The sequence below is a fragment of the Penicillium riverlandense genome, assembly GCF_028828495.1.
Source record: "Penicillium riverlandense strain IBT 135883 chromosome Unknown utg000003l_segment0_segment0, whole genome shotgun sequence".
Classification (NCBI taxonomy): Eukaryota; Fungi; Ascomycota; class Eurotiomycetes; order Eurotiales; family Aspergillaceae; genus Penicillium; species Penicillium riverlandense.
In genome coordinates this window covers 1,543,911-1,565,502 of record NW_026643196.1, presented here as the reverse complement: position 1 = coordinate 1,565,502, position 21,592 = coordinate 1,543,911, and the positions used below count along the sequence as shown (strand labels likewise).

General features: G+C 54.5%; 10 protein-coding genes across 10 annotated transcripts; 4 read left to right on the top strand and 6 right to left on the bottom strand.

The window, feature by feature from the left end:
- Positions 1 to 56: 56 nt before the first annotated feature.
- Positions 57 to 1,470, bottom strand: N7474_004269 (putative extracellular exo-polygalacturonase; the record flags this gene model as incomplete). Its single annotated transcript, XM_057195684.1, has 4 exons — positions 57 to 497; positions 550 to 749; positions 800 to 1,166; positions 1,219 to 1,470. 4 exons carry the CDS (start codon positions 1,468 to 1,470, stop codon positions 57 to 59), a joined length of 1,260 nt encoding a protein of 419 aa, XP_057053080.1.
- Positions 1,471 to 1,956: 486 nt separating this feature from the next.
- N7474_004268 (putative alpha-L-rhamnosidase B) lies at positions 1,957 to 4,089 on the top strand (the record flags this gene model as incomplete). The annotated part of the gene is made up of 3 exons (XM_057195683.1): positions 1,957 to 2,832; positions 2,882 to 3,153; positions 3,204 to 4,089. 3 exons carry the CDS (start codon positions 1,957 to 1,959, stop codon positions 4,087 to 4,089), a joined length of 2,034 nt encoding a protein of 677 aa, XP_057053079.1.
- Positions 4,090 to 4,392: 303 nt separating this feature from the next.
- N7474_004267 (nuclear import receptor PSE1) lies at positions 4,393 to 8,004 on the bottom strand (the record flags this gene model as incomplete). The annotated part of the gene is made up of 6 exons (XM_057195682.1): positions 4,393 to 4,600; positions 4,656 to 6,721; positions 6,773 to 7,204; positions 7,255 to 7,430; positions 7,484 to 7,706; positions 7,822 to 8,004. 6 exons carry the CDS (start codon positions 8,002 to 8,004, stop codon positions 4,393 to 4,395), a joined length of 3,288 nt encoding a protein of 1,095 aa, XP_057053078.1.
- Positions 8,005 to 8,437: 433 nt separating this feature from the next.
- N7474_004266 (CBS and PB1 domain protein) lies at positions 8,438 to 10,620 on the bottom strand (the record flags this gene model as incomplete). The annotated part of the gene is made up of 4 exons (XM_057195681.1): positions 8,438 to 9,274; positions 9,323 to 9,417; positions 9,472 to 10,345; positions 10,408 to 10,620. The coding sequence occupies 4 exons, from the start codon at positions 10,618 to 10,620 to the stop codon at positions 8,438 to 8,440; spliced, it is 2,019 nt and encodes a 672-aa protein (XP_057053077.1).
- Positions 10,621 to 11,071: 451 nt separating this feature from the next.
- Positions 11,072 to 11,833, top strand: N7474_004265 (40S ribosomal protein eS26; the record flags this gene model as incomplete). The annotated part of the gene is made up of 4 exons (XM_057195680.1): positions 11,072 to 11,094; positions 11,322 to 11,449; positions 11,559 to 11,661; positions 11,728 to 11,833. 4 exons carry the CDS (start codon positions 11,072 to 11,074, stop codon positions 11,831 to 11,833), a joined length of 360 nt encoding a protein of 119 aa, XP_057053076.1.
- A 352-nt stretch (positions 11,834 to 12,185) lies between these two features.
- Positions 12,186 to 14,807, bottom strand: N7474_004264 (F-box protein; the record flags this gene model as incomplete). Its single annotated transcript, XM_057195679.1, has 2 exons — positions 12,186 to 14,569; positions 14,615 to 14,807. The coding sequence occupies 2 exons, from the start codon at positions 14,805 to 14,807 to the stop codon at positions 12,186 to 12,188; spliced, it is 2,577 nt and encodes an 858-aa protein (XP_057053075.1).
- A 226-nt stretch (positions 14,808 to 15,033) lies between these two features.
- N7474_004263 (lanthionine synthetase C family protein) lies at positions 15,034 to 15,871 on the bottom strand (the record flags this gene model as incomplete). The annotated part of the gene is made up of 2 exons (XM_057195678.1): positions 15,034 to 15,815; positions 15,868 to 15,871. 2 exons carry the CDS (start codon positions 15,869 to 15,871, stop codon positions 15,034 to 15,036), a joined length of 786 nt encoding a protein of 261 aa, XP_057053074.1.
- A 32-nt stretch (positions 15,872 to 15,903) lies between these two features.
- On the bottom strand, positions 15,904 to 16,740 carry N7474_004262 (uncharacterized protein; the record flags this gene model as incomplete). The annotated part of the gene is made up of 1 exon (XM_057195677.1): positions 15,904 to 16,740. The coding sequence occupies one exon, from the start codon at positions 16,738 to 16,740 to the stop codon at positions 15,904 to 15,906; it is 837 nt and encodes a 278-aa protein (XP_057053073.1).
- Positions 16,741 to 17,120: 380 nt separating this feature from the next.
- On the top strand, positions 17,121 to 18,713 carry N7474_004261 (putative histone acetyltransferase Spt10; the record flags this gene model as incomplete). The annotated part of the gene is made up of 2 exons (XM_057195676.1): positions 17,121 to 17,621; positions 17,673 to 18,713. The coding sequence occupies 2 exons, from the start codon at positions 17,121 to 17,123 to the stop codon at positions 18,711 to 18,713; spliced, it is 1,542 nt and encodes a 513-aa protein (XP_057053072.1).
- Positions 18,714 to 19,055: 342 nt separating this feature from the next.
- Positions 19,056 to 21,007, top strand: N7474_004260 (chaperonin-containing T-complex subunit CCT7; the record flags this gene model as incomplete). The annotated part of the gene is made up of 5 exons (XM_057195675.1): positions 19,056 to 19,101; positions 19,189 to 19,355; positions 19,417 to 19,753; positions 19,813 to 20,847; positions 20,904 to 21,007. 5 exons carry the CDS (start codon positions 19,056 to 19,058, stop codon positions 21,005 to 21,007), a joined length of 1,689 nt encoding a protein of 562 aa, XP_057053071.1.
- Between the last annotated feature and the right edge of the window lie 585 nt (positions 21,008 to 21,592).

The following is a 21,592-nucleotide window of genomic DNA, read 5'->3' as shown; positions in this document are numbered from 1 at the left end:
TACAATCTCGTGGTAATGTCTCCAGTATAGTTCTTCATTACTACTTGTGGTTACTATCAGCATCCATCCAACCCATGCACGCCTCCATCCGCAGTGTACTTGCATGTTCCTGTCCCTGGGGTCGTCGAGTTTTCCGTCGGATATAACACGATGTTGTCAAAGTCGATATTGTAGCACGGATGCACGTTCGAGCAGATAACCTCCGACACCACATCGGAGTCTCTGTCCAGGTACCCGGTGAAGTTGACAAAGGCGATATTCGAGACACTCATCTTGCTCGTGCCCGCATAAGAGCCATTGTCACCACTATCCTGGCTGATGGCTGGCCCCATGCCGGCACCGTACAGCTCAAAGTTAGAGAACAAGATATTGCGGACGCTGCCCCAGCCGCCGCCATTGGGCTTTCCGGCACTCTCGTACGAGGATTGTGGCACTTGGCCGCCCATCCAGGTCTTGATATACGCGCTGTTGTGCATATCGTCGTTATATGAAACGACCTGGTAATTGTGTTAGCGATTAGAAGAGAAGCGGGATTAAAATAGGCCATACCTTGACTTGGTCAATCTGGATATTCGCGACGCTGGCGTCTTCTAGGTATTGGCCCAGACTGCCAATGGCAATGCCGTTTCCTCCGTGACAGGTAACGTTGCGAATGTCGACATTGTACGATCGTGGCTTGATGGCTATGCAGTCGTCTCCGCCCTGATAATAGAAATTGGTGAGCTGGACGTTCTCCACATCCATCGTATCTAGACTCAGTTAGTCGAAGATCAAGCAGCACCAGACACCAATTACATACCAAACCCGTCCGTGTTCTGCACCCAATTGTCTCCGTACGGCGCATCCACGGAAGTTGCATTACAAATGATATTGTTGAAGCGCATGTTGGTCCCATTCATGATATTCAGACTCCACAGCGGGGGATCCTTGACGTAGAAGTTGTCGACATTGACATCCGACACATTCCAGAATACAAAAGGCATCGGGCGACCCGGCTGCGTGTGGCCCTGTTCAGCAGTGTACCAGGCATTTCCATTGCCGTCGATGCCGCCGGTCCCGAAACCGTCAATGGTGATGTTGTCTCCTGTAATTATGAAGCCAGCGGCGTGGTTTTGGAACGCGATGGGGTACGAATTGGCCCGCCAATAGCTCAAATCATCGCTGAGCTGCGAATGGATGTTAGATATATTTAAGAAACAAATTTGCCTATGCACTCACAGTCCATTTCCCGCGCCACTCAATCACCACGTTGTTGATCACAGGGTTCAATCGCGTTGCAATCCAGTAAGACTGGTCCTCTGGGAAGACCACAGTGCCGCCATTGTCGCATTCACGAAAGGCGCGCAGGATGTTGGGTACGTCGTCCTTTTGGTGACCGTTTGCCTTGACGACACAGACATTATGATCACGTCCCGGGACTCCTCGGGCTAGCCCCAGAGAGATGAATGGGAGAATTTGCAGCAGCCGCATTATGTTTCAACGTTCATAACTGCCGATTGTATTCAGACAACCTGGGCCTTTCTAGCTTATATCCATTGATTGAACACCTCCGCAAACTGACCTCGGTGATCTTTTAGCCGAAGAGACGCTAACGGTTCAATTGCGGAGAAACGCAATGGCGGGGAATTGACCGGGGTAAATGAGAAGTTGCAGCACAAGCGCTGATTTCGAAGTCTCGCGAATGCTTGATGCGCCGATCCTTGCCTCAATCCTATCATCATTGACCGGGATTCTTCCACCAATGGGTTTGATGATGCATTTCCGATGCTTCTCCCACCGGAGCACCTAGTGCAATTGCTCCGTCCGCAAATGAATTGTTTCGCGGTATTACAGCCCGAGGGTTGCCCCATGACTGTCTATTCCCTTAAATCCCCCTGACGTTGATTACGGGCTATATGTAGGCCGTCCTGACATGATCTACCGGCCCCATCTGCTGCTCATTGATCTTCAAACGCAATGGCGCGAATCAGTACTCTTTTTGGCCTCTGGTCTCTTATATCTGTTTCTCTAGCCCAGAATTGCTGGAGGGATACTACCTGTTCCGGCCCGACAGACACCGCATTCCGCGGGCCATGGGAAGACAACATCTATGCACCGTCCTCTCGAACGGTACAGCCCAAGACAACTTTATCTGATCTCAAGAACAATGCAGACACAAACCCATCCCATCCAGAGACTGCAACCCTGCACGGCAATGGGTCTCTGGTGGTATTCGACTTTGGAAAAGAAGTCGGTGGCATCCTTCACCTCAAGTACAGCGCCACTGGTAGCGGCGCTGTGGGCATTGCCTTCTCCGAGGCTAAGAACTGGATCGGAGAGTGGTCCGACGATTCCAATTCTCTGTGGCAGGACGGTGCCATATATGCGAACTTCTCGTCCGCCGGACAAGAAAGCTATGTCATGCCCGACCCGAAGCTGCGCGGCGGCTTCCGCTACTTGACTCTCTTCCTGGTGACGAGTGATTCTGCCGAAGTGAAAATAGAAGATATCAGCGTCGAGTTGGATTTCCAGCCTACCTGGTCCAATCTTCGCGCGTACCAGGGATACTTCCACTCCAGCGACGAATTGCTGAACCGGATCTGGTATTCCGGTGCATACACACTCCAAAGCAACCAGGTGCCTGTCAATACGGGACGTGTAACAAAGGGAGTTACGGTAGGATGGGCGAACAATGGCACCTTAGGACCTGGAGACACTATCATTGTCGACGGTGCCAAGCGAGACCGCGCCGTGTGGCCGGGCGACATGGGCATTGCGGTGCCGTCGACCTTTGTCAGTCTTGGAGACCTGGAAAGTGTGCAGAATGCTCTCCAAGTTATGTACAACACACAAGTACGTTACATTTATAACCTTAAAGAGTCTATACTAAACAAGACAATAGGACAAGACAACAGGAGCCTTTCCTGAGTCGGGCCCTCCACTCAGCCAGACAGGCTCAGATACATACCACATGTGGACGATGATCGGAACGTACAACTATGTGCTGTTTACAAACAACACCGACTGGCTTCTGGAGAACTGGGACGGATACCTCTTGGCTATGAACTATATCTACGGCAAGGTGACTTATCCCAGCGGCCTGATGGACGTTACCGGTCTTCGCGACTGGGCCAGATATGGGCAGGGGTACAACAACTCAGAGGCTCAGATGATGTATGTATTGCACCTTTGCATGGCATAATATCTAACTAACAGAATGACAGCCTTTATCATACTCTGCGCACCGGTGCTGATCTCGCCTCATGGACCGGAGATTCCACAAATCTCTCAAGCACTTGGAACGACCGCGCCGCCAACCTAAAGGATGCCATCAACACGTACTGCTGGGATGAGACATATGGTGCCTTTAAGGACAATGCCACCGACACCACGCTGCACCCACAAGACGCCAACAGCTTGGCGATTCTGTTCGGTGTCGTCGACTCAGAGCGCGCAAACAGCATCTCTCAGAACCTGCTCAAGAACTGGTGTCCCATTGGCGCCGTAGCTCCCGAACTACCAGAAAACATCTCCCCCTTTATCTCATCCTTCGAGATCCAAAGCCATTTCACCGTTCGCCGGGCTGACCGCGCGCTGGATCTAATCCGACGCAGCTGGGGCTGGTATATGAACAACCCCAATGGCACGGAGAGTACCGTTGTTGAAGGATATCTCCAAAATGGGACGTTCGGATATCGCTGGGGTGATGGATACTACAACGACTTCTCGTATGTGTCTCACTCGCACGGCTGGTCGTCTGGTCCGACGTCTGCGTTGACGAACTATATCGTTGGTCTCTCTGTTACTTCGCCCGTGGGAGAGTCGTGGAGTCTTGCTCCGCAATTTGGAGATCTGGAGTTCGCAGAGGCTGGGTTTGTTACTGAGCTCGGCAAGTACCAGGCTTATTGGACGAAGAAGTCTCATGAATATACCTTGCAGTTCTCAGTTCCGGAGGGGACATCGGGAACTCTTGTTCTGCCGTTTGTGAAGGAAAGCCGGAGACCTGAGATTACTGTTAATGGGAGACGGGTGACTAAGGGTGTTGCGTATGCCCAGGACACGGCGACTATTGGTCTCGATGGTGGTTCTTACAAGGTGGTTGTCAAATGATGCTGTTAAATGTACTCGGCGAGAGACACATTGATAAAGCTGCTCTGCAAGGATCCTACCTACCAAGAAGAAAGCATGACCTAAAGTGTATACAGCAGTAACTTTAAAGAATCCGATTATCTAAGGCTCATGGCATTCATACGGGGCGGAGATAGAACGAAAAAGTTCAGTGATTCAAGAGTATCCAATTGACATGGGTGACCCAAATGTTCTGGGAGGGAGATAGACAGGTTGGCGGCAAAAAGAACAAAGGAAATAATAAAGTACCGGCCGCTGATATAATAAACGAAAAACCCTCTCTTTCTACTGGAAGTACTTGCGCACCGTCTCCTGGCTGGCAGGGCTGACGCTTGCCAGGATCTGCTCCGCGTTCACGCCCGTCGCTCCTACCAGACGCTTGGCTGACTCGGCGACCCGAGCGGCGGTCTGGCCCTGTAGCGTTCCGGCGTCGAGAGCCTGCACAATGGATCCGAACACGCGGTCGGCCTTGCTGAAGGCGGCGGGGTTTTGCCTGAGGGATTGGTTAGCTTGGAATTTTGAGAGGGAAAGGAAGGAGGGAAACATACTGGTCAATCAGCTGAGCAACAAATGAATAAGCATACGGCGCAGCTTCCTCATCGTAGGTGATCGGCAGAGTGTCAATCCAGTTGGGGACGACATCCTGAGCATTCTGCACCTTAGACGCGTTGTAGTGCAGGATCTTGGCGATACTGGCCGAGGCATTCTCTGTCGCGAAAACGTGCTCCTCCGACCGAGCCTGAGCATGCTGCGTCACCTGGAACAAGCTGGGGATACTGGCTGCCACAAATTCACTCCAGGGAGCACCGCCTTTTTGGGCGGCAACACCAACGCCGTACGCCGCCGCTTGCCGGTTGGCCGCATTTTCGTCCTGCAGACCAGCCGCCAGAGGCTGCATGATATGATCCTTAAAGTTCCACGACTCTTCGCAGCAGAACTCCAGCACGTCGTCCATGATGCAGAGCGCCCATTGCCGCTGTGTGGGGTCCTGGCTAGTGATGAAGGCATCGTAGAACTGGAGAAGCTGCTGCCAGGCCGGCAGGAAGGAAGTGCCCTGGTTCTTGAAGATGGTGTGGAAAGCCTTGTTCATGTCGCTCAACAGGTTCTGGTCGTCTTCCACGGCATACTCGTAATCCAGGTTCTCCTCATCACCCTCCTCCAACTCTGCCTGTTCTTCGAGTCGTTGCTTCACACGCATCTGGTAGTCCTCCAATGTCGACTTGGCGGACTCGATGAAGGCCTGCATGTGCTGTGGGCTGAGGCTGTTCTTGCCAATAACCTCGACCGACTCGTAGAAGCACTGGTACATCTCGGCCAGGGTGTCAACCGTCGGCTCCGCGCTCAGCACCTCGATGATCTTCTCAGCCACCTTGTTCCACATCTCTCCAAAGCCTGGTGATTGGTCACCATGGGCCTTTTTGTAGGAGTTGAGCAGCTGTGGGATCAGCTTGGCTGCCGACACACGGACGGGGTCGTGGAAGAAGAACGCAATACCAGGAACAGCAATCTTTTCCATGGTTTCCAAAACGTAGGGCTCGAAGGCTTCCTCCAGAATTTGAGCATAGATGGTGATCAGCTCAATAGCGGTGTTCTTGTCCTCCAAGGCGCTGGTCTTGATACCAATGATCTTGCCCTTGAGCGGAACAAGCTCCCAACCTTCGTCCTGTTCGACCTGCTCAATTTGGTCTTCATCGTCAAGCAGCTGAATGTCAGCCTTGGCGGCAGCCACAGTCAACAGAGGCGGCATGACGCCCGGCAGATACGGAACGAAGTCGCGGCCAAGGACGCGGCACATACGGCCCCAGCAGTGAAGTAGGTACTGCGACTGCGGGTCGTCTGCATCGGTGATGTTCTGCTGGATGTTGCCCAGAAGCTGCACAAGGTTCAAGGCATCTTGGCCCATCTTCTCCTTACCAACAGCCAATGCGATGAGAGTAGCACACTCCATGGCTTTCGCACGTAGCAGGCGGTACTCCTTGCCTTGCTCCTCCTTGAGCACATTCAGCAGGAGCGGCATCAGGGTGGGATAGTACTGGCCGAACGCCATCTCGGCGGAGTCAGCGATGGTGGCAATCGTGGACAGAGCTTGCTCCTGCAGGTAACGCTTATCGCTGCGCAGAAGTTCCAGAAGGTGAGACAACAAATTCTCAAGATACGGCTCCAGGATGCTCCGTTCAGCCTCTTCGCAAAAGTTCACCAGAGCGGCGGCCGCATGGGACTGAACACGCGGTTCGGCAGAGCTCAACACGGGGATAATGTTGTTCAGCACAATAGCGTGATATTTCTCCTGCATCGTGCCTGCAAAGTCGGTACTCATCTGGCCCAAAGCGTTGCAGCCCGCATACCGAACTCGGGGGTGGGGATCGCTAAGTGCCGGAACAACCAAAGCCAAAACCTGGTCCAATTCGCCCACCATCAAATCCCGGCAACCTTCCGAGATGGCGGAGATGGCCATCAAAGCGGCGTGGCGGTCGCGCCAAGCGGTAGAAGACATCATGCGAGGGATCCAGGAGAAAGCAGGCTGGAGAATGGCAGGGCCACCCAACTTATTGGCCAAACGGTCCATGCACTGCTCACCAGCAATATGGTTGAGATCGCTCTCCTCGGGTTCAAGCTGCAGGTAGTCAGAAGCAGCTCAAAAAAAGTTCAGAAAGAATTCACGTACATCCTCAGACGCATTCCACTCTTCAGCGTCATCATCATCTTGTCCAACGTCGGTCATCAGGCTCAAGCACTGGGTGACCATTTCCTGCGCAAAATCGGGCTCCTTCTTGCACATGTTCGGTGCGTAGTCGGCGAAGGTGGCCATCAGTTCAAGCGCATTCTGGCGCACCTGATCGCTTAGTTCCTTATCGGCAATAACGCTGATGCTGAACTTGACCAGGTTGCTAAACATGCCCTTGAACATCTTCTGGCTGATTTCGGCCAACTCGATCAGTGCGAGGAAGGCTGCGGACAGCTCCTCACTTTCAGAGGACTCCTTGAGCGGGGGCAAGATGTTGAGAAGGTCCGGGGCGAGCGAGAAGAACTTGGGCTGAGTCTTCTTGGGCATGGAACGGAACAAAGCGGCGAAGGCTTCCATGGCAGCAATGCGCACCTAGAACGCGGTCAACAAAGGTTGGGGCCATCGAACATTTCAAGACATACGGAGATGTTGTCATCCTTGAAGCCCTTGCTAAAGACTCCCAACACGGTATCCTCATGCTGCTTCTCGATAATACCAGGCGTGGTCGTGAAGATGCGGAATGCAGTCTCTCGCAAACCAGCCTCGGGGGACTGGCTGGCTGTGAATAGAACCTGAAGGAGGTCCGGCCATGAATCGCCTATTCCAGAGAAATCAGAACTGTTGTGCTCAACGGGTTGCAAAGTCCCATACCATTGTCGGTGTATTGCCGAGCCACCTCTGCCACTGCGTCTCCAATCTTCCTCTGCACATCGGCAACGGTCTCTTTCGTCAGGCAGTCGACCAGCTTCTGGCGGATCACAACGCGCTGGTCGTTGGTGAGCGACGAGAAGACCTCCTTGGTCTCGTTTGTGAGAGGATCCTTGCGCGTCTTGGTAGCGATTCGACGGAAAAGCACGGCGGCGAAAGCACGCGTCTGTGAGGTTGTCCAGGTTAATGATTTGTTGGCCTGGCCGTTTTCTCATCTCCTTCCCAAAAAATATTTTGTCCACCACAGGGGGAAGGGGAAGGGAACACGCAGGGTGACTTACTATTGTGTCCTCAGCGCCCTCGATCTGCTCCACCAGACCCATCAAGAGGACGTCTGGACGGTTCTGTACCCAGTCATTGTTCAGCTGGTCCTCCGCCTGGCTTCTAACGGCGTTGTCGGGAGTGCTCAAGGCGCGCAGCAGCTGGGACAGCGCGGTGTGGACCTCGGGAGGAAGCAAGGACATGGTGGTGGTGGCTGTCCCCGAAAATTGTGAAGAGGCAATCCAACAGCCCAGGGGTGGTGAATCAACCCTGAAGAGAGTGGAAGAAAGTCAAGGTGGTGGGGGTGGGAAGAAGGAGGAGTTTTGTTTTTGGTGGGGCGGAAGAACTTCAGCGCAGAAGATTTGGGCTGGGAAGTTTTGCGCGTTACGAGCAGTCATGCTTATAGGCAGAACAACACCTAGGATCGACTTGGGTCAACTATTTGGCTAGCTACATGAAATATATTATGCAGATAATAAACCGGAACATTTATTTGCATTCAAGGCTAACTTAACAAACTAATATCACACGCACAGCCGGTATCTGAACGCGACTCGACTATTAAACTATGCAATAGCAGGGGAACCAATCTCTAATCAACAGGAAGCGGAAGTGAGTATATGATGTGACAATAATTTACCGGCCGGTGGGACGGCTGAGAATGAAGACACCAGCAATGACGGCGGCCAAAGTCACAATGGCACCGGGCAGCAGGAGGTCATTAGGGACACCCGAGATAAGCTGTTCCTCGGGCGAATGCGAGGGGAAGGCCTGATGTGTCCGGGTCTTGTTCAGAATAGACTCTTCCGACGCGTGGTCCCCGACGGGGCTGCCGTGCTCCTCCACAATGGGAGAAGGGTGGGCGGGTGCCGGATGGGGATCCAAGGTGGTCGGGATGGGTGGGTGAGTAGGGTCATGGACGAAAAGGTCGACCTTGTCCCGGCGCGTGCGGCGGGCTAAGCTGACCGCATCAGTCAGGTCTTGATCCGTGGTGATGGAAACGGTGTCGCCCTCGTTATCCATGTAGCTGAGCGCATAGCCGGTGTTGCTGAGTCGGCCCTCCTCCACAACGGCTTCGCCGCCCACGGCCTCAAGCTCGGGACCTAGCTTGGCTGTCACCTGGGACACGAGATCTGCAACGCCCGCAGTGGTGAGAACGTTCACTCGGTGGACGCGGCCACTGGGCGCCTTGAATTTGAAGGGGAAGGGAGCCGGTTCGTCGTGGTGCTCGCCGTGTTGCTGGGAGACCACTTCAGAATGCTCATCACCGCCGTGGTGGGACGCAGACTCGTTGGGATTCACGCTATTATCGTAGGCCGAGCGAGTAAGGTCAGGACTCATGACGGAGCGAATTGGCGTGTGCGGCTGCTGGCTGTGGCTGCCCGAGACCGCCGAGTCCGTCTCGTGGTCCATCGACAGCCAGAACTTGTTCCATGCGGGGCCCTCATCATCGTGGGTTTGCATCGTGTTGATCTATCTCTCGTAAGTTTGGATTTGTGCTAAGAATCAAAATGCACCAACCTGTTCAAGAGTGGCGTAGGTGAGTTTCAAAACATCCACCATACCAACAATCTCGCCCGCCTCGTTCATCACGGGAAGGTTGAGATAGTGGCCATCTGGAAAATAGATTAGTTAGCAACCATCGTAACACGATAACTGGAGCCACCCACCATGCATTTTACGCAGCGCCGCCTGAATGCTCATATCGGTTGGAGCAAAGTCGGGGTGAGGAGTCATGACACGGACGACGCTGCAGGTAGCAGGGTCGAGACCGGGGGCAATAACTCGAAGGACAATGTCCTTGCTGGTAAAGATACCAGTGATCGAGCCCTGGTCCTGCACGAGCAAGGCAGTGGTGTGATGTTCCTTCATCAGGGACGCAGCATCTTTGACCGTGGTGCGGACCGAGACCGTCACTGGGGGCATGCCGTCCAGAACACTCTCCAGGGTCGGGCCGGACATCTTCTGACGCAGGGCCTCCACATATTGGATAACCTGCTGCGGCTGGCTGGATCCCAATTCGGTCTGCACGCCCTCAAGTGCGTCATACAGCTTGCGAGAAGAGCTGTAGGCGCGTTCCAACTTCTCCATCGCATCGTAAAAGCACTTGGTAATATCGAGCACACCCGAGATATCCTGGTTCTCGTCCATGACGGGCAGGTGTCGGAAGCCCTTGCGGACCATGAGGTCGAGGGCGTCGGTAGCGCTCGTGTCGGTCCGCGCGCACAGCGGGTTCTTGGTCATGATCTCGGCGACGGAGACCTCGCGCGCCTTCAGGCCCATTCCGATGACGCGGAACGCCAGATCCTTGGCTGTGAAGATACCCGCAATCCGCTCATTGTCGTCGGTCACCAGTACGCAATCCTCCCGCTTGGCAGCCATCAGCTGGGCGGCCTCGGCGATGCTGAGCGAGGGCTTGATCTGGAGCGCATGGCTGGGCTTCAGGGCGAGCACGGTGCCGGGAGGGGCCTTGCGGGCGTGTCTCGCCTTGGTCGGGTTATGCCTCTTTTTATTGAGGTCGGCCTCCATCTTGCGGCGGATCGCCTACCACGAAACAGTTAGGTTTAGCAGACATATCATACCGGCAGGTTGGCATCATTACGCACCTCATCCCGCTTCGACTGGTTCTGTCGCTGTCTGCTGCTGGCGGCGCTCATAGTGCCGCTTCCCACGTCGCTGGAGGGAGTATGGGCGGAGGAGGAGTCAGGTCGGGGTCGGGGGATATGAGAGGAAGTAGCCGAGTCCTTCTCGAAGTCTGGCAGCCTGCCTCTCCCGATGGTTTTATTGGGAGTGCCCCTAAAAGTGCCTGTGGCCGACATAATAGGGAAAGATGGAAGGGAGGGGGACCAAGCAAACAATCAATCAATCAGATCGAGGGAGCTCAGGCACAGGCAGGAAAAAAAAACAAGCCCAAGGATGGCGATCCCGACCAGGGAATCATCCGTGTTGTCCAACCAGGAGATAAACACGCTGACCTAATCACGGGTTGGTCGCTGCGGCACTGACTGGAGCTAAACCGGTTAGAGACCGCCACGTGATGGACCGCTCTTGATGCCCATTTAGTCAGGCCAGCACTTATTTTCCCGTGACCCGCTCGCTTAGGGCCTAGGGCTACGCACAATTCCTCGTCCCCATCAAGTCTTGGTTGTGTGAGCGAGTGTTCGACAACCCACCTTTCCCCGACAACCCCCTCCAACCGTACGCTACAACTCCCTCCCTTTTCACTCGAATCCAGCATCTGATCCATTTGCAACAGAACAATCCGTCAAAATGGTCAAGAAGCGGGCGAACAAGTAAGCCCACACCACCCTTCCTCATCGCCAACAGTCCTCCATTCGCTCGAACTCTCCGCAATGACGCCGACGGGAAACAACTGGATGCACAAGAAGGCAGTACACGCCCGGACGAAACTCCGAAGACGGCACCGGACGCGCATTTGCTGGACGACGAACGAACGAATGGGGTTCACTGAGTGCTGGGAGATGTGTTGAAGAAGAACATGATCACTAACTTTCTATAGCGGTCGCAACAAGAACGGCCGCGGCCACGTCAAGCCGGTGCGCTGCTCCAACTGCGCCCGCTGCACTCCCAAGGACAAGGCCATCAAGCGGTTCACCATCCGCAACATGGTTGAGTCTGCTGCCATCCGTACGTGCCACCCAACTTTCCACTGCGCAGCACGCACTCGCCTGGATTCAATCGAAACAACGTGACTGCTATGAAATGCAACGAATGCTAATTGATCCCGGCAATGCAGGTGATATCTCTGATGCCTCCGTCTTCGCCGAGTACGCTGTGCCCAAGATGTACCTGAAGCTCCAGTACTGCGTCTCGTGCGCCATTCACGGCAAGATCGTCCGGTATGTCAAGACCAATCCCTTTTTTTTTTTTTTTGGTAAAGCAGATGTACTGATCCGCGTGTTTAGTGTCCGCTCCCGCGAAGGCCGCCGCAACCGTGCCCCTCCCCCACGGATCCGCTACAACAAGGATGGCAAGAAGATGAACCCCCCTCAGGCCGCTAAGGCTATGTAAGGGTGTGAAATCGGGTTTGTGCGTCATCCAACGAGCAAGATAAAAATGGAACTAGTCTGAAATGAATGAAACCTTTTATTTTGTTTCCTTTTTCTTCGTCTCCAATGCTCTCGGAGTGCTGTGTTGGCGAAGTTTTGATCTCAGGACAAGGGTCCGCGTGGGAGTGAGTGGTTAGAATGGAATCGGAGGAATGAAAGGCACACGCTTATCCTGTCGTGTCTCTTTTCATCCACTCTTTAACGACATGTGAAATGGAGGACTCGAAAATCACCAAAAACTTTACAAAAAGCAAAGTTTATTGCGTAGTGAGAAAGAAGTATGTAAGCTGGGTATATGCATGCAGTTATCAAAATTATGGGTACAAGTATCCCTTCTCAAAGTAATTCCCATACATATCCACCATCCCGGTGCGACCCTTGGGCGCCGAATTCCTCACCACCTTCACCTCCCCCTTCCAATGGCCCTCGACAAACTGCGCCATGGAGATCTGCGGCATCGACGATGGCAGAGGCGAGGACGAGGACGAGGACGAGGAAGGCGAGAGCAGACCTGACGAGGCACCAGCGCCATTGGTAGTGCGTCGCCGACCTCTCTCGCGGCGGACGGCATGCTCGTACTCGGTTTTCTTTGCGCGGCGGAAAGCAGCTAGTTCCTTGACCACGTCAACTTCTGCGAGCAGACCGTCTGTTGCAGGAGCGGGACTGGCTTTCTCTGTTGCTGCGGACGTGACGCTGGCGACGCTGGCCTGGCGGTCGAGCGGAGACTCGGTGCGCGAGTGGATTGACTCGTCGTCCGAGGGTGTGAGGACGACTTTCTCATTGAGCATGGCCATGGGGAAGTACTTCCCTGGATCATTCTCAGGGATGCCGCACTCTTCTTCTCCGAAGAAGCTGAAGTCGTTCGCGGCTGCGTCCCAGAGAGCCTCGGAGTCGCGGTCTCCTGTGCTGGAGTTGGCCGTGCCGTGACGGTATCCTGTGGGTTTCCAAGAAGTGAGCTTCGACGTGGGAGTGGTGGGAGTGATTTCGAGGATGATCCGTCGCAGACCGAACAGCGAGCGGGCACGTTGCTGTTCGGCTCGTATCCGTGCTTGACCCGGCGGTAGGGAGTAATCCGATCCAGCTTGAAGCGTAGCGAGCAGTGCCTCATTGGAGCAGGCTGTGATGAATCGGGTGAGTGCGTAGAGAATGGGCGAGTTGCCTTGGATATGCGAGGGCACGTCTGTCAAGACCAAGGTTTCCAGATGGGGTACATGGGATGGATGGAGGTATGGAAATCGGCTCTCTTTGCCGCGCTGGAGTGGGAGGGATTGGTTGCTTGGACGCTTTGCGAGTAATTCTTGTATCTTCTGTGCACGAGGATCACCCATTGATATCGGCGAGCCGCAATAATCAATTGGCGCACCCTCTGGAGCCGAGCCGGACGGTGTTATAGGAGCGTCTGTTTCCGGGAAAACTAGACTGCCTCCGGGCTGCACCACTTCGGGGGCAAAGGCCGATCCCCGCCTGACGGCTGATAGAGGCTCATCTTCATATAACAGCGATAGGTGTTGCTTTGGGACGATGGTTGATGCAGACCTCGAAGATTCACCCGTCGACGTGGCGGCCAGCTCAAAAACGGGCTCGTACTTCGCGGGTAATTCATGAATCTCGTGGGAAGCGTCCAGCTCAAATTCATGAGGAGATTCGATTGCCTGAAGTTCTGGAAGCAGATCACTGAACGACACAAAGTCTCTGATCCGGGGCTCAGCGGTGACTATGGCATGATGGGCTCGTAGATATGTCAACTTGTCTCCGGCAGATTTACCCAAAAGCGGGACAAGCTTCTCAGCACCGGGATATCTTGATCCTAGCGGGGCCTGGCGGGATGATTTGCTGTGCACAATTTCAGCAGTGTTGACTGTTCCCACATCAAGGACGTGAAGTCTCTCCGAGGCCAACAGACCCGCCACTCCCTCGACCGTGAGTTGATTATCGGCAATATAGAGATGAGTAATGCCCGAATTCGGCAAATCATCAAGCCAGAAGGAGTTTCTTGTAGCCGGCTGAGCCAATATTCTCATGAACTGCTCGTCAAGATCGGAGCTCATCAAGAGGTCCATGCCGGGGAGTTGTGATGGCTCGCCGAAGGCGTTGGGCGTACGCCTCATCCGCTGGTGCAGCCCCGAACTATTCTGCGATAGAAATGAGGCCTGCATTAGAGATCGAACCGCCATGTCTGTCAACACATTATTTCGCACATCCAGAAAGCGGACACGGATTCCGATGGCGTTGGCCAAGAACTCAGCGTCATGATCTTTCAACCCGACCCCGCGCAGCTTGAGCACCTGCAGATGTTCAAGATGCGACAGAGACGAAAGAACACTGCGATCTCGCGCAGGCGTGGTATACGAAAGATCGAGGTAGATCAATGGGGGAAAGCGAAGGATCGTCTCCGCAAGGCTACCGGACGTGGTATTCGGCTCGCGCTCAGCGAGCAGCAGACGGACATTATACTTGCTGGACTTCGCCTGTTTCTGCAGTGCGGTCATGGCATTATGATCGAAGAACGGCAGCCTCGACACCATCAGGCACTGCAGACAGGGCAGATACTCCAGAATGTCTCTTAGCCAGCCCGGTCGCGGGCCGCCATAGATCTCCGACAGGGCGGGGGGCAGATGAAGCGTATGGGTCATCGACCGCACCTCTGGCCGTGCATATTTGAGTGTGCGCCGGAAACGCGTGAGCGCCACTTTTCTCTCTGCTGTCAGAGGTGTTTGCGTTGACGGAGACGGGCATTACCTACCGTAGACGGCATCATTGTCTGTCCCAAAATGGGAGGCCGGATCGCCCCACAGAAAGGGCATGAACAGGTCGTGCCATCTATGACAGACTAGCGATGCCGCGCAGAGATCGCTGGAGGGGATATAGTCCGCGATAATCGCCCAGGCGTCTCTGGCTGTGGCGGATTCGTACGAGGGCGGAATAACGTCGATCATCTTGGATCCTTAGGTTGACAGTCACAGATGATGCGTTGCATTATTTGCAGATCCCTGTTGCATTTTACGAGAGAACCAACAGTGAAATAGTTTGGAGGATAGTGTGTCAGACTTCTTCTAGAATACGAAGGGAAGGTGATGATGGAAGGACGCTCGGTCCATCGACTCCGCCTCGCCCTGCTGACTGGATTTCCATACAACCGGCCGGTGAACTAACTATACCGCTTTAGAACACACCCTTGACCCCATTTCCACCCAAACCCGGGAATCCGAGTTGACTACGCCTGGCTTCCTGGAATGCAGGATCTGTATAGGCCGAAACACCGAGTTCCATCTGGCGCAGTCTCGCCTGAACTACAGCACAGGCATCGGCCCACGCGCACACCGTACCCGGAAGTCCCTCAAACAGCGACCACGGATCATCAGGCGGACGATAATCTCGGTCGGATGGCCCTGGCGCAGTATTGTATGGCCTGGTGTCGCGCGCATGCAGCAAGAAAGCCAGCCCCCGAGAGAGGAAAAAGTCCCCAGTGAGTGTCCGACAGACATCCGGGAGAGTCGATGTCTTCTCGCGCCGTAGGTACGCTTGTCGAGGGTTGTTAATATACTCTGAATCTTCATAGCAGTCATGCAGCAACAGCCATGGGTAGGCGTTGCCGGCAATCCCGTGGCACAGACTGCCTCCCTTGGACAATAATCCTTCCTCCCAGGTGCGTTCAGTAGCCATGTAGATCGCCTGATCCCATTCAGGGTGCCAGAAAGCCTCAGCCAATGGCCGATTCTTCAGGGCGGCGGCCATGAGGGTCAGGATGCCGGGGCTGCCGTGGCAGATTTGCAGGAGATGGGGACCAAACAAGTCCTTCTTCTTGAACGAAGGAATGGACATGGGGAGGTGGCCGTTGTTCGCTATGCAGAGCTGGCAGAGGGTGGTGATGGTCCCTCCGAGGTCAGATAGGTAAGGTTTCAATTCCTCGGGCTTGCATGCTAGCAGAATTGCCAGGATGCCGGCTTGAGGGAGATGTTAGTAATTAGAAAGACTGCGGGCTGGTGCAAGACTCACTCATTCCGTGGACGCTGGGCGAATGTCAGCTGGCTCTCAATAGATGGCTGTCGGGGATATAACTGACGCTCCAAGCCCGTAGAATCCTTCATGCCAGACATACATCAACGGATGGGCATCCGCCTCACCGTGCTTTTTAATATAATCCTTCGAGCCCTGCCGTCCGGCATCGATGATCACATGGATCAGATCGGGGATCTGGTCCAAGATAGGGGCAAGAGCCTCCTCGGTCTCTACATCGAAGTTATGGGCTCTGATGTTGAGAAGAGTCCATAGAAGACCCGCTCGGCCATACAACATTTCATCAGCGCCCATCTTTCGGTCGCCGTGCGGGACGAGGGGCCCGTGTTTGAGGGCTAGATTGACTGCCTCCTCGAGGATGGCGCCATCCTCGGAGGAAATAGTTGGTTTGTCCTTGGTCTTGTCGCTCAGGGATGCTAAGATGTGCAGAACAACGGCCGTCAGGGGAGACAAAGAGCCGATGGGAGATAATCGAGACGGGATGAGATGTATATTTGATATCTCTGAGGGTATCCTCTGCAGTGCCCATTGACGATAATCCGGGGAAGGGCCATTCTCATCTGCCAAAATGGGAGACTGGAAATTGAGACGGAGAAAACCAAGAGCGACTCCTGCAAACGGGTTGTCAGACTTATCGGTTGGTTGAGGTTGATCAATCAGTCCCTTACCAGGAAATCCCCTGAAGAAACCTGTCGTGTCCCACTTGTCCGGCACTGGGCTGTTCTCATGAATCAATTCCGATCCTTTGCGGACTGCCTCACGGAATTGTTTGAGACAGTCAGCCAGGGTGGTTGCATTAATGTCCACGGGAGACAAGGTATTGTCATAGTACTGCGGACGCTGATCGGCCATGTTGATTGTTAGGTCCTCGAGATATATAGTCTTGAATACCAGTCTGGCGTGCTCTTCAGCCCTGGTCAACCAAGGGAAAAGAGTCAACACCAGCCCCTCTGTGGGGATTCTCCCTACTTATGCAAATAGCAGGCATCGTATGATGCACGTCAGCGGGGAGCCAGACCGGAAGCCTGAGGCAGAAAAGGAATATCTGCCTCAGGCACAATGATTAATCATCAAGTCCCACGATTTCTCGGTTTTGCGTTTCTTCCATTCCGGACTCGAGAATACTCACGCGGTCCTCGAAGTTCCCAGTGCTTCTAGAAGCAGCGCAGAAGGTCAGCGCCAGGACAAATGTATAGATTCGCAAACTAACATGGCCTAGTGCTTTACCCATCATGTCCGAGGTCCATGGCGCCGACGCTGAGCCTGGGGCCGCCGGCCCTCAACCTCAGTGTCTGTCGGTGCTGGCACCGCGACAGGTGACCCTACGGGATCGAGTCACTGTGGCCACCTTGGTGCCCTTCACGTCGGCCGACGCTGTTCCGCGGCCTTTGATGAAGTATCTGTCGGATCAGTTCAACAAAGAGATCGAAAAGGGCGACACCTATGCCATGACCGATCCCATTCCACTGGCCCAGTTCGGCCGCTATTGGTTCTCCAGTTTCGGCGTCGTCATGCTCCTTGGTGACATCCAGAGTGCAGAGCAGACGCATGCTATGGACCGTGCGGGTGCCAATTGGACCAAGGTCTGCTTGGGGGGCTTTCACATCCGACCCAATTACCCGGGCCGTAGTAGCCATGTCTGCAACGGCACCTTTATCGTCACAGACGCTGCCCGAAATAAGGGTGTGGGTAAGCTGATGGGCGAAGCATATCTACAGTGGGCACCCCAACTGGTACGATTTCTCCTCGACCTCTTGGTTGACTGTTTCTAACTTGGCTCTTAGGGCTATACATATGCTGTCTTCAACCTGGTGTATGAGACCAACGTTGCCTCCTGTCGCCTGTGGGACTCCCTTGGCTTCAAACGGATTGGCAGAGTCCCCGGAGGTGGACAGCTGAAATCCCAGCCGGGAGAGTTCGTCGACGCCATCATCTATGGCCGGGGTCTCAGCTTGGATGGCGAGGATTCCGTGTCCCAAGACCGTTTCGAGAAGATTCGGTACTATTTGAAGCATTCCAAGTACCCTCGCGGCGCTGATCGAGCTGAAAAAAGTCGACTCCGCAGCGCAGCAACTCATTACAAGCTGATCGGCGGCGAAGACGGCGAGCCCGAGCGGCTGATGCTCAAGGATAAAGAAGTCGTGTCAGATCCACAGCAGCAGTATGAAATCGCCAACGAGGTCCATTTGCAGCAGCATGCCGGGATCAACAAGACCACCGCCGCCATCGCTGTCAAGTACCATTGGGTGCGCATCAAGGAAACGGTCAACCGGGTCATTCGAGACTGTCCGGAGTGCAAGGAGACTCTCAAGACAACTCCAATTCCGGGAACCAAGGACGACGAGCAGACGGTCGATGACGATATGGTCGATGGCGCCGTGGATGATTCCTCAAGGGACACATCAGACCAGGCCATGGATGAGGCCCCAAACGACTCCTCAAGCCATAACCCTTTCATGAATCCCCACCCACCCGCCGCCGCACCTGGCACGGTGCATCCCATGGCGAGCTACGCTGCGCCCATGCCCCTCGACCCGCAAATCATGCAATTGCACCAGCAACTGCGACGCTACCAAAGCCAAAACCCGACACCGAATCTATACGGCCCGCACAACGTCGGAATGTCCAATTTTGACGAGGCCATGCGGTTCCACACGGCCAACAATGCCTACCAAATGATGGTGGACGACGGGTCGGATCCGTTTCGGCAAGAGGTACTGGGGCTGGCTAATCCACCGACGACTCATGACCTGCAGCAGGAGGCCGACTTGCTGGCCAAGTACGAGTATGGGAACCCGTCGGATGGGAATTACGACTTTACGTGAACCTGTGATTTTGTGTACCATGCATCTTGGGCCCAGGGACTGTTTTTTCGGGCATGGCATCTGCATACCTTGATAGGAACCTGTATAGTATAAAAGTCATGTAGGAATAGAAGTATTTGGCTACATTTAGGGACTTCCCCTGAATGTGTACCTGGTATAGTTGTTGGTTAGGGCTGCGCTGACCGCCTTGGGCTGGAGCAGGACAGAAGCTCGGGGAAATAATTTTGGTGGTCGCGATCATCAGCCCCTCCACAAACCCATCTTGCTCCCTTCGCTTCCTGGTGTTTCTCCTGGGTTTCTTGTCTGTCCTTTAACTTCCAGGCTCACACCTCTACTACAACCATGGCCTTCGCCGGCCAAACACCCACAATCGTCGTGTTGAAGGAGGGTTGGTGTTCTTTCTGCTCCCCCCCCGTGACTGCGGGCTCCCCGTTTGGCGGGATTGGCTGACCGTGTTTTTTTCTTGGCTCAACAGGGACGGATGCTTCTCAAGGCAAGGGCCAGGTCATTTCCAATATCAATGCCTGTGTCGCTGTACAGGCAACGGTCAAGAGCACACTCGGCCCATACGGTGGTGACCTGCTGCTGGTTGATGCCAACGGCAGGCAGACCATCACCAACGATGGCGCTACTGTCATGAAGGTACACAAGGAAATCCACTCCTTTTCAACTCAATGGTCTATTCTGATATATTCTGTGCTAGCTACTGGATATCGTGCACCCCGCCGCCCGCATCCTCACTGATATTGCCCGATCCCAAGATGCCGAAGTCGGTGACGGTACAACCTCCGTGGTGGTCCTCGCGGGTGAGATTCTGAAGGAGGTGCGCGACCTCGTCGAGCAGGGAGTCAGCTCGCAGACGATCATGAAGGGTCTGCGGAGAGCTAGCGCTATGGCGGTCAACCGGGTCAAGGAGATTGCGGTGGACACGATGGACTCGACGGTCACTGAAGAGAAGAAGTTCGAGACGCTCCGACGGTTAGCCGCCACGGCGATGAACAGCAAGCTCATCAAGCGGAATTCGGACTTTTTCACCAAGAGTAAGAATTATCTGGAAAGCACACAAGGGGGCAGATGGCTGACAAAGATATTAAAACAGTGGTCGTGGATGCGGTGCTCTCGCTGGACCAGGATGATCTCAACGAGAAGCTGATCGGAGTCAAGAAGATTACCGGTGGAGGACTCCAGGATTCGCTCTTTGTCAACGGTGTCGCCTTCAAGAAGACCTTCTCCTACGCCGGATTCGAGCAGCAGCCCAAGTTCTTTACGGACCCGAAGATTGTGTGTTTGAACGTCGAGCTGGAGCTGAAGAGTGAGAAGGACAACGCCGAAGTTCGGGTCGAGCAGGTCTCCGAGTACCAGGCGATTGTCGACGCGGAGTGGCAGATTATCAACAACAAGCTCGAGGCGATCTACAAGACGGGTGCGAAGGTGGTGCTCAGCAAGCTGCCCATTGGTGACCTTGCCACGCAGTACTTTGCGGACCGCGATATCTTCTGTGCCGGCCGTGTTGCCTCGGATGACATGGACCGGGTGTGCCAGGCCACGGGCGCAGCGACTCAATCGACGTGTAGCGACATCCAGGACCGCCATCTGGGCACCTGCGGCGCGTTCGAGGAACGCCAGATCGGTGGTGAACGCTTCAACCTCTTCTCCGAGTGCCCGAAGGCCAAGACGTGCACTCTCGTGCTGCGCGGTGGCGCCGAGCAGTTCATCGCGGAGGTGGAGCGAAGTCTGCACGACGCCATCATGATCGTGAAGCGCGCCCTGCGCAACACGACCATTGTCGCCGGTGGCGGTGCTTGCGAGATGGAGCTGTCCAGCTACATGCATGGCTTCGCGGACCGCAATGTGCCCCACAAGCAGCAGGCCGTGGTCAAGGCGTTCGCCAAGGCGCTGGAGGTCATCCCGCGGCAGCTGTGCGACAACGCGGGCTTCGATGCGACGGACATCCTGAACCGACTGCGCGTCGAGCACCGCAAGGGCAATGTCTGGGCCGGCGTGGACTTTGACCATGAGGGCGTGCGTGACAACATGGCGGCCTTTGTGTGGGAGCCCAGCCTGGTCAAGGTCAACGCCATCCAGGCCGCGGTGGAGGCGGCCTGCTTGATTCTGAGTGTGGACGAGACAATAAGTAAGTGACTCGTCGTGAACCCTGGACCCGGTGACTAACAGCATGGTTTCTTGCAGAGAACGAGGAGTCCGCCCAGGCACAGGGCCCCCAGCGTGGTCTGCCCCCCGGCGCCGCCCAGCGTGCTCTCCGCGGCCGAGGCCGTGGCATGCCCCGACGTTAAAAAGATTTCTTGTGGTTGTTGACGTTGTGTGTAAACGAGTTTCCGCCAGAATATAGAAGAAAAAAAAAAAGGTGTAATTCTCCCCTGATCTCGAACCTCTCCTGTGGGAGATCTATCCGCTGCATTTCACTACATACGTACTGTTAGAGCAGTATGATTTGCTCCTTTTGCTTTCAGGAACCGATGCAAGTGCAAGAATAATGTAGTGGGCGATCTATGACCAGTGCGTGCTTGGTCTGTACGACGTTCGAGGACAGCTTCCCCGAACATTACAGCCCAATCAATCACTATTCCTCCGAGGGGGTCATGCATGTCAGATTCAAATCGTCAATAAAACCCCGGTCTTTCGTTTCTTTTTTCTTGTTCTTTTTTCTTCCCTTTTTCCTACACTCTTCCAGTGACTACCGAGTAAGTACCTGCCCATTGACGATCCCTGCTTGAGCCCTTTTGGGTAAGTTGCGATTTGGAATCATCCTGTCCACATCACCACAGCATTTCTCCTGTCCATCTTTCCTTTTCGTCTTCCTCCCAATTCTCATTCTCCTTTCATTTATTCATTCAGTCATTCGTTCATCCATTCTTATC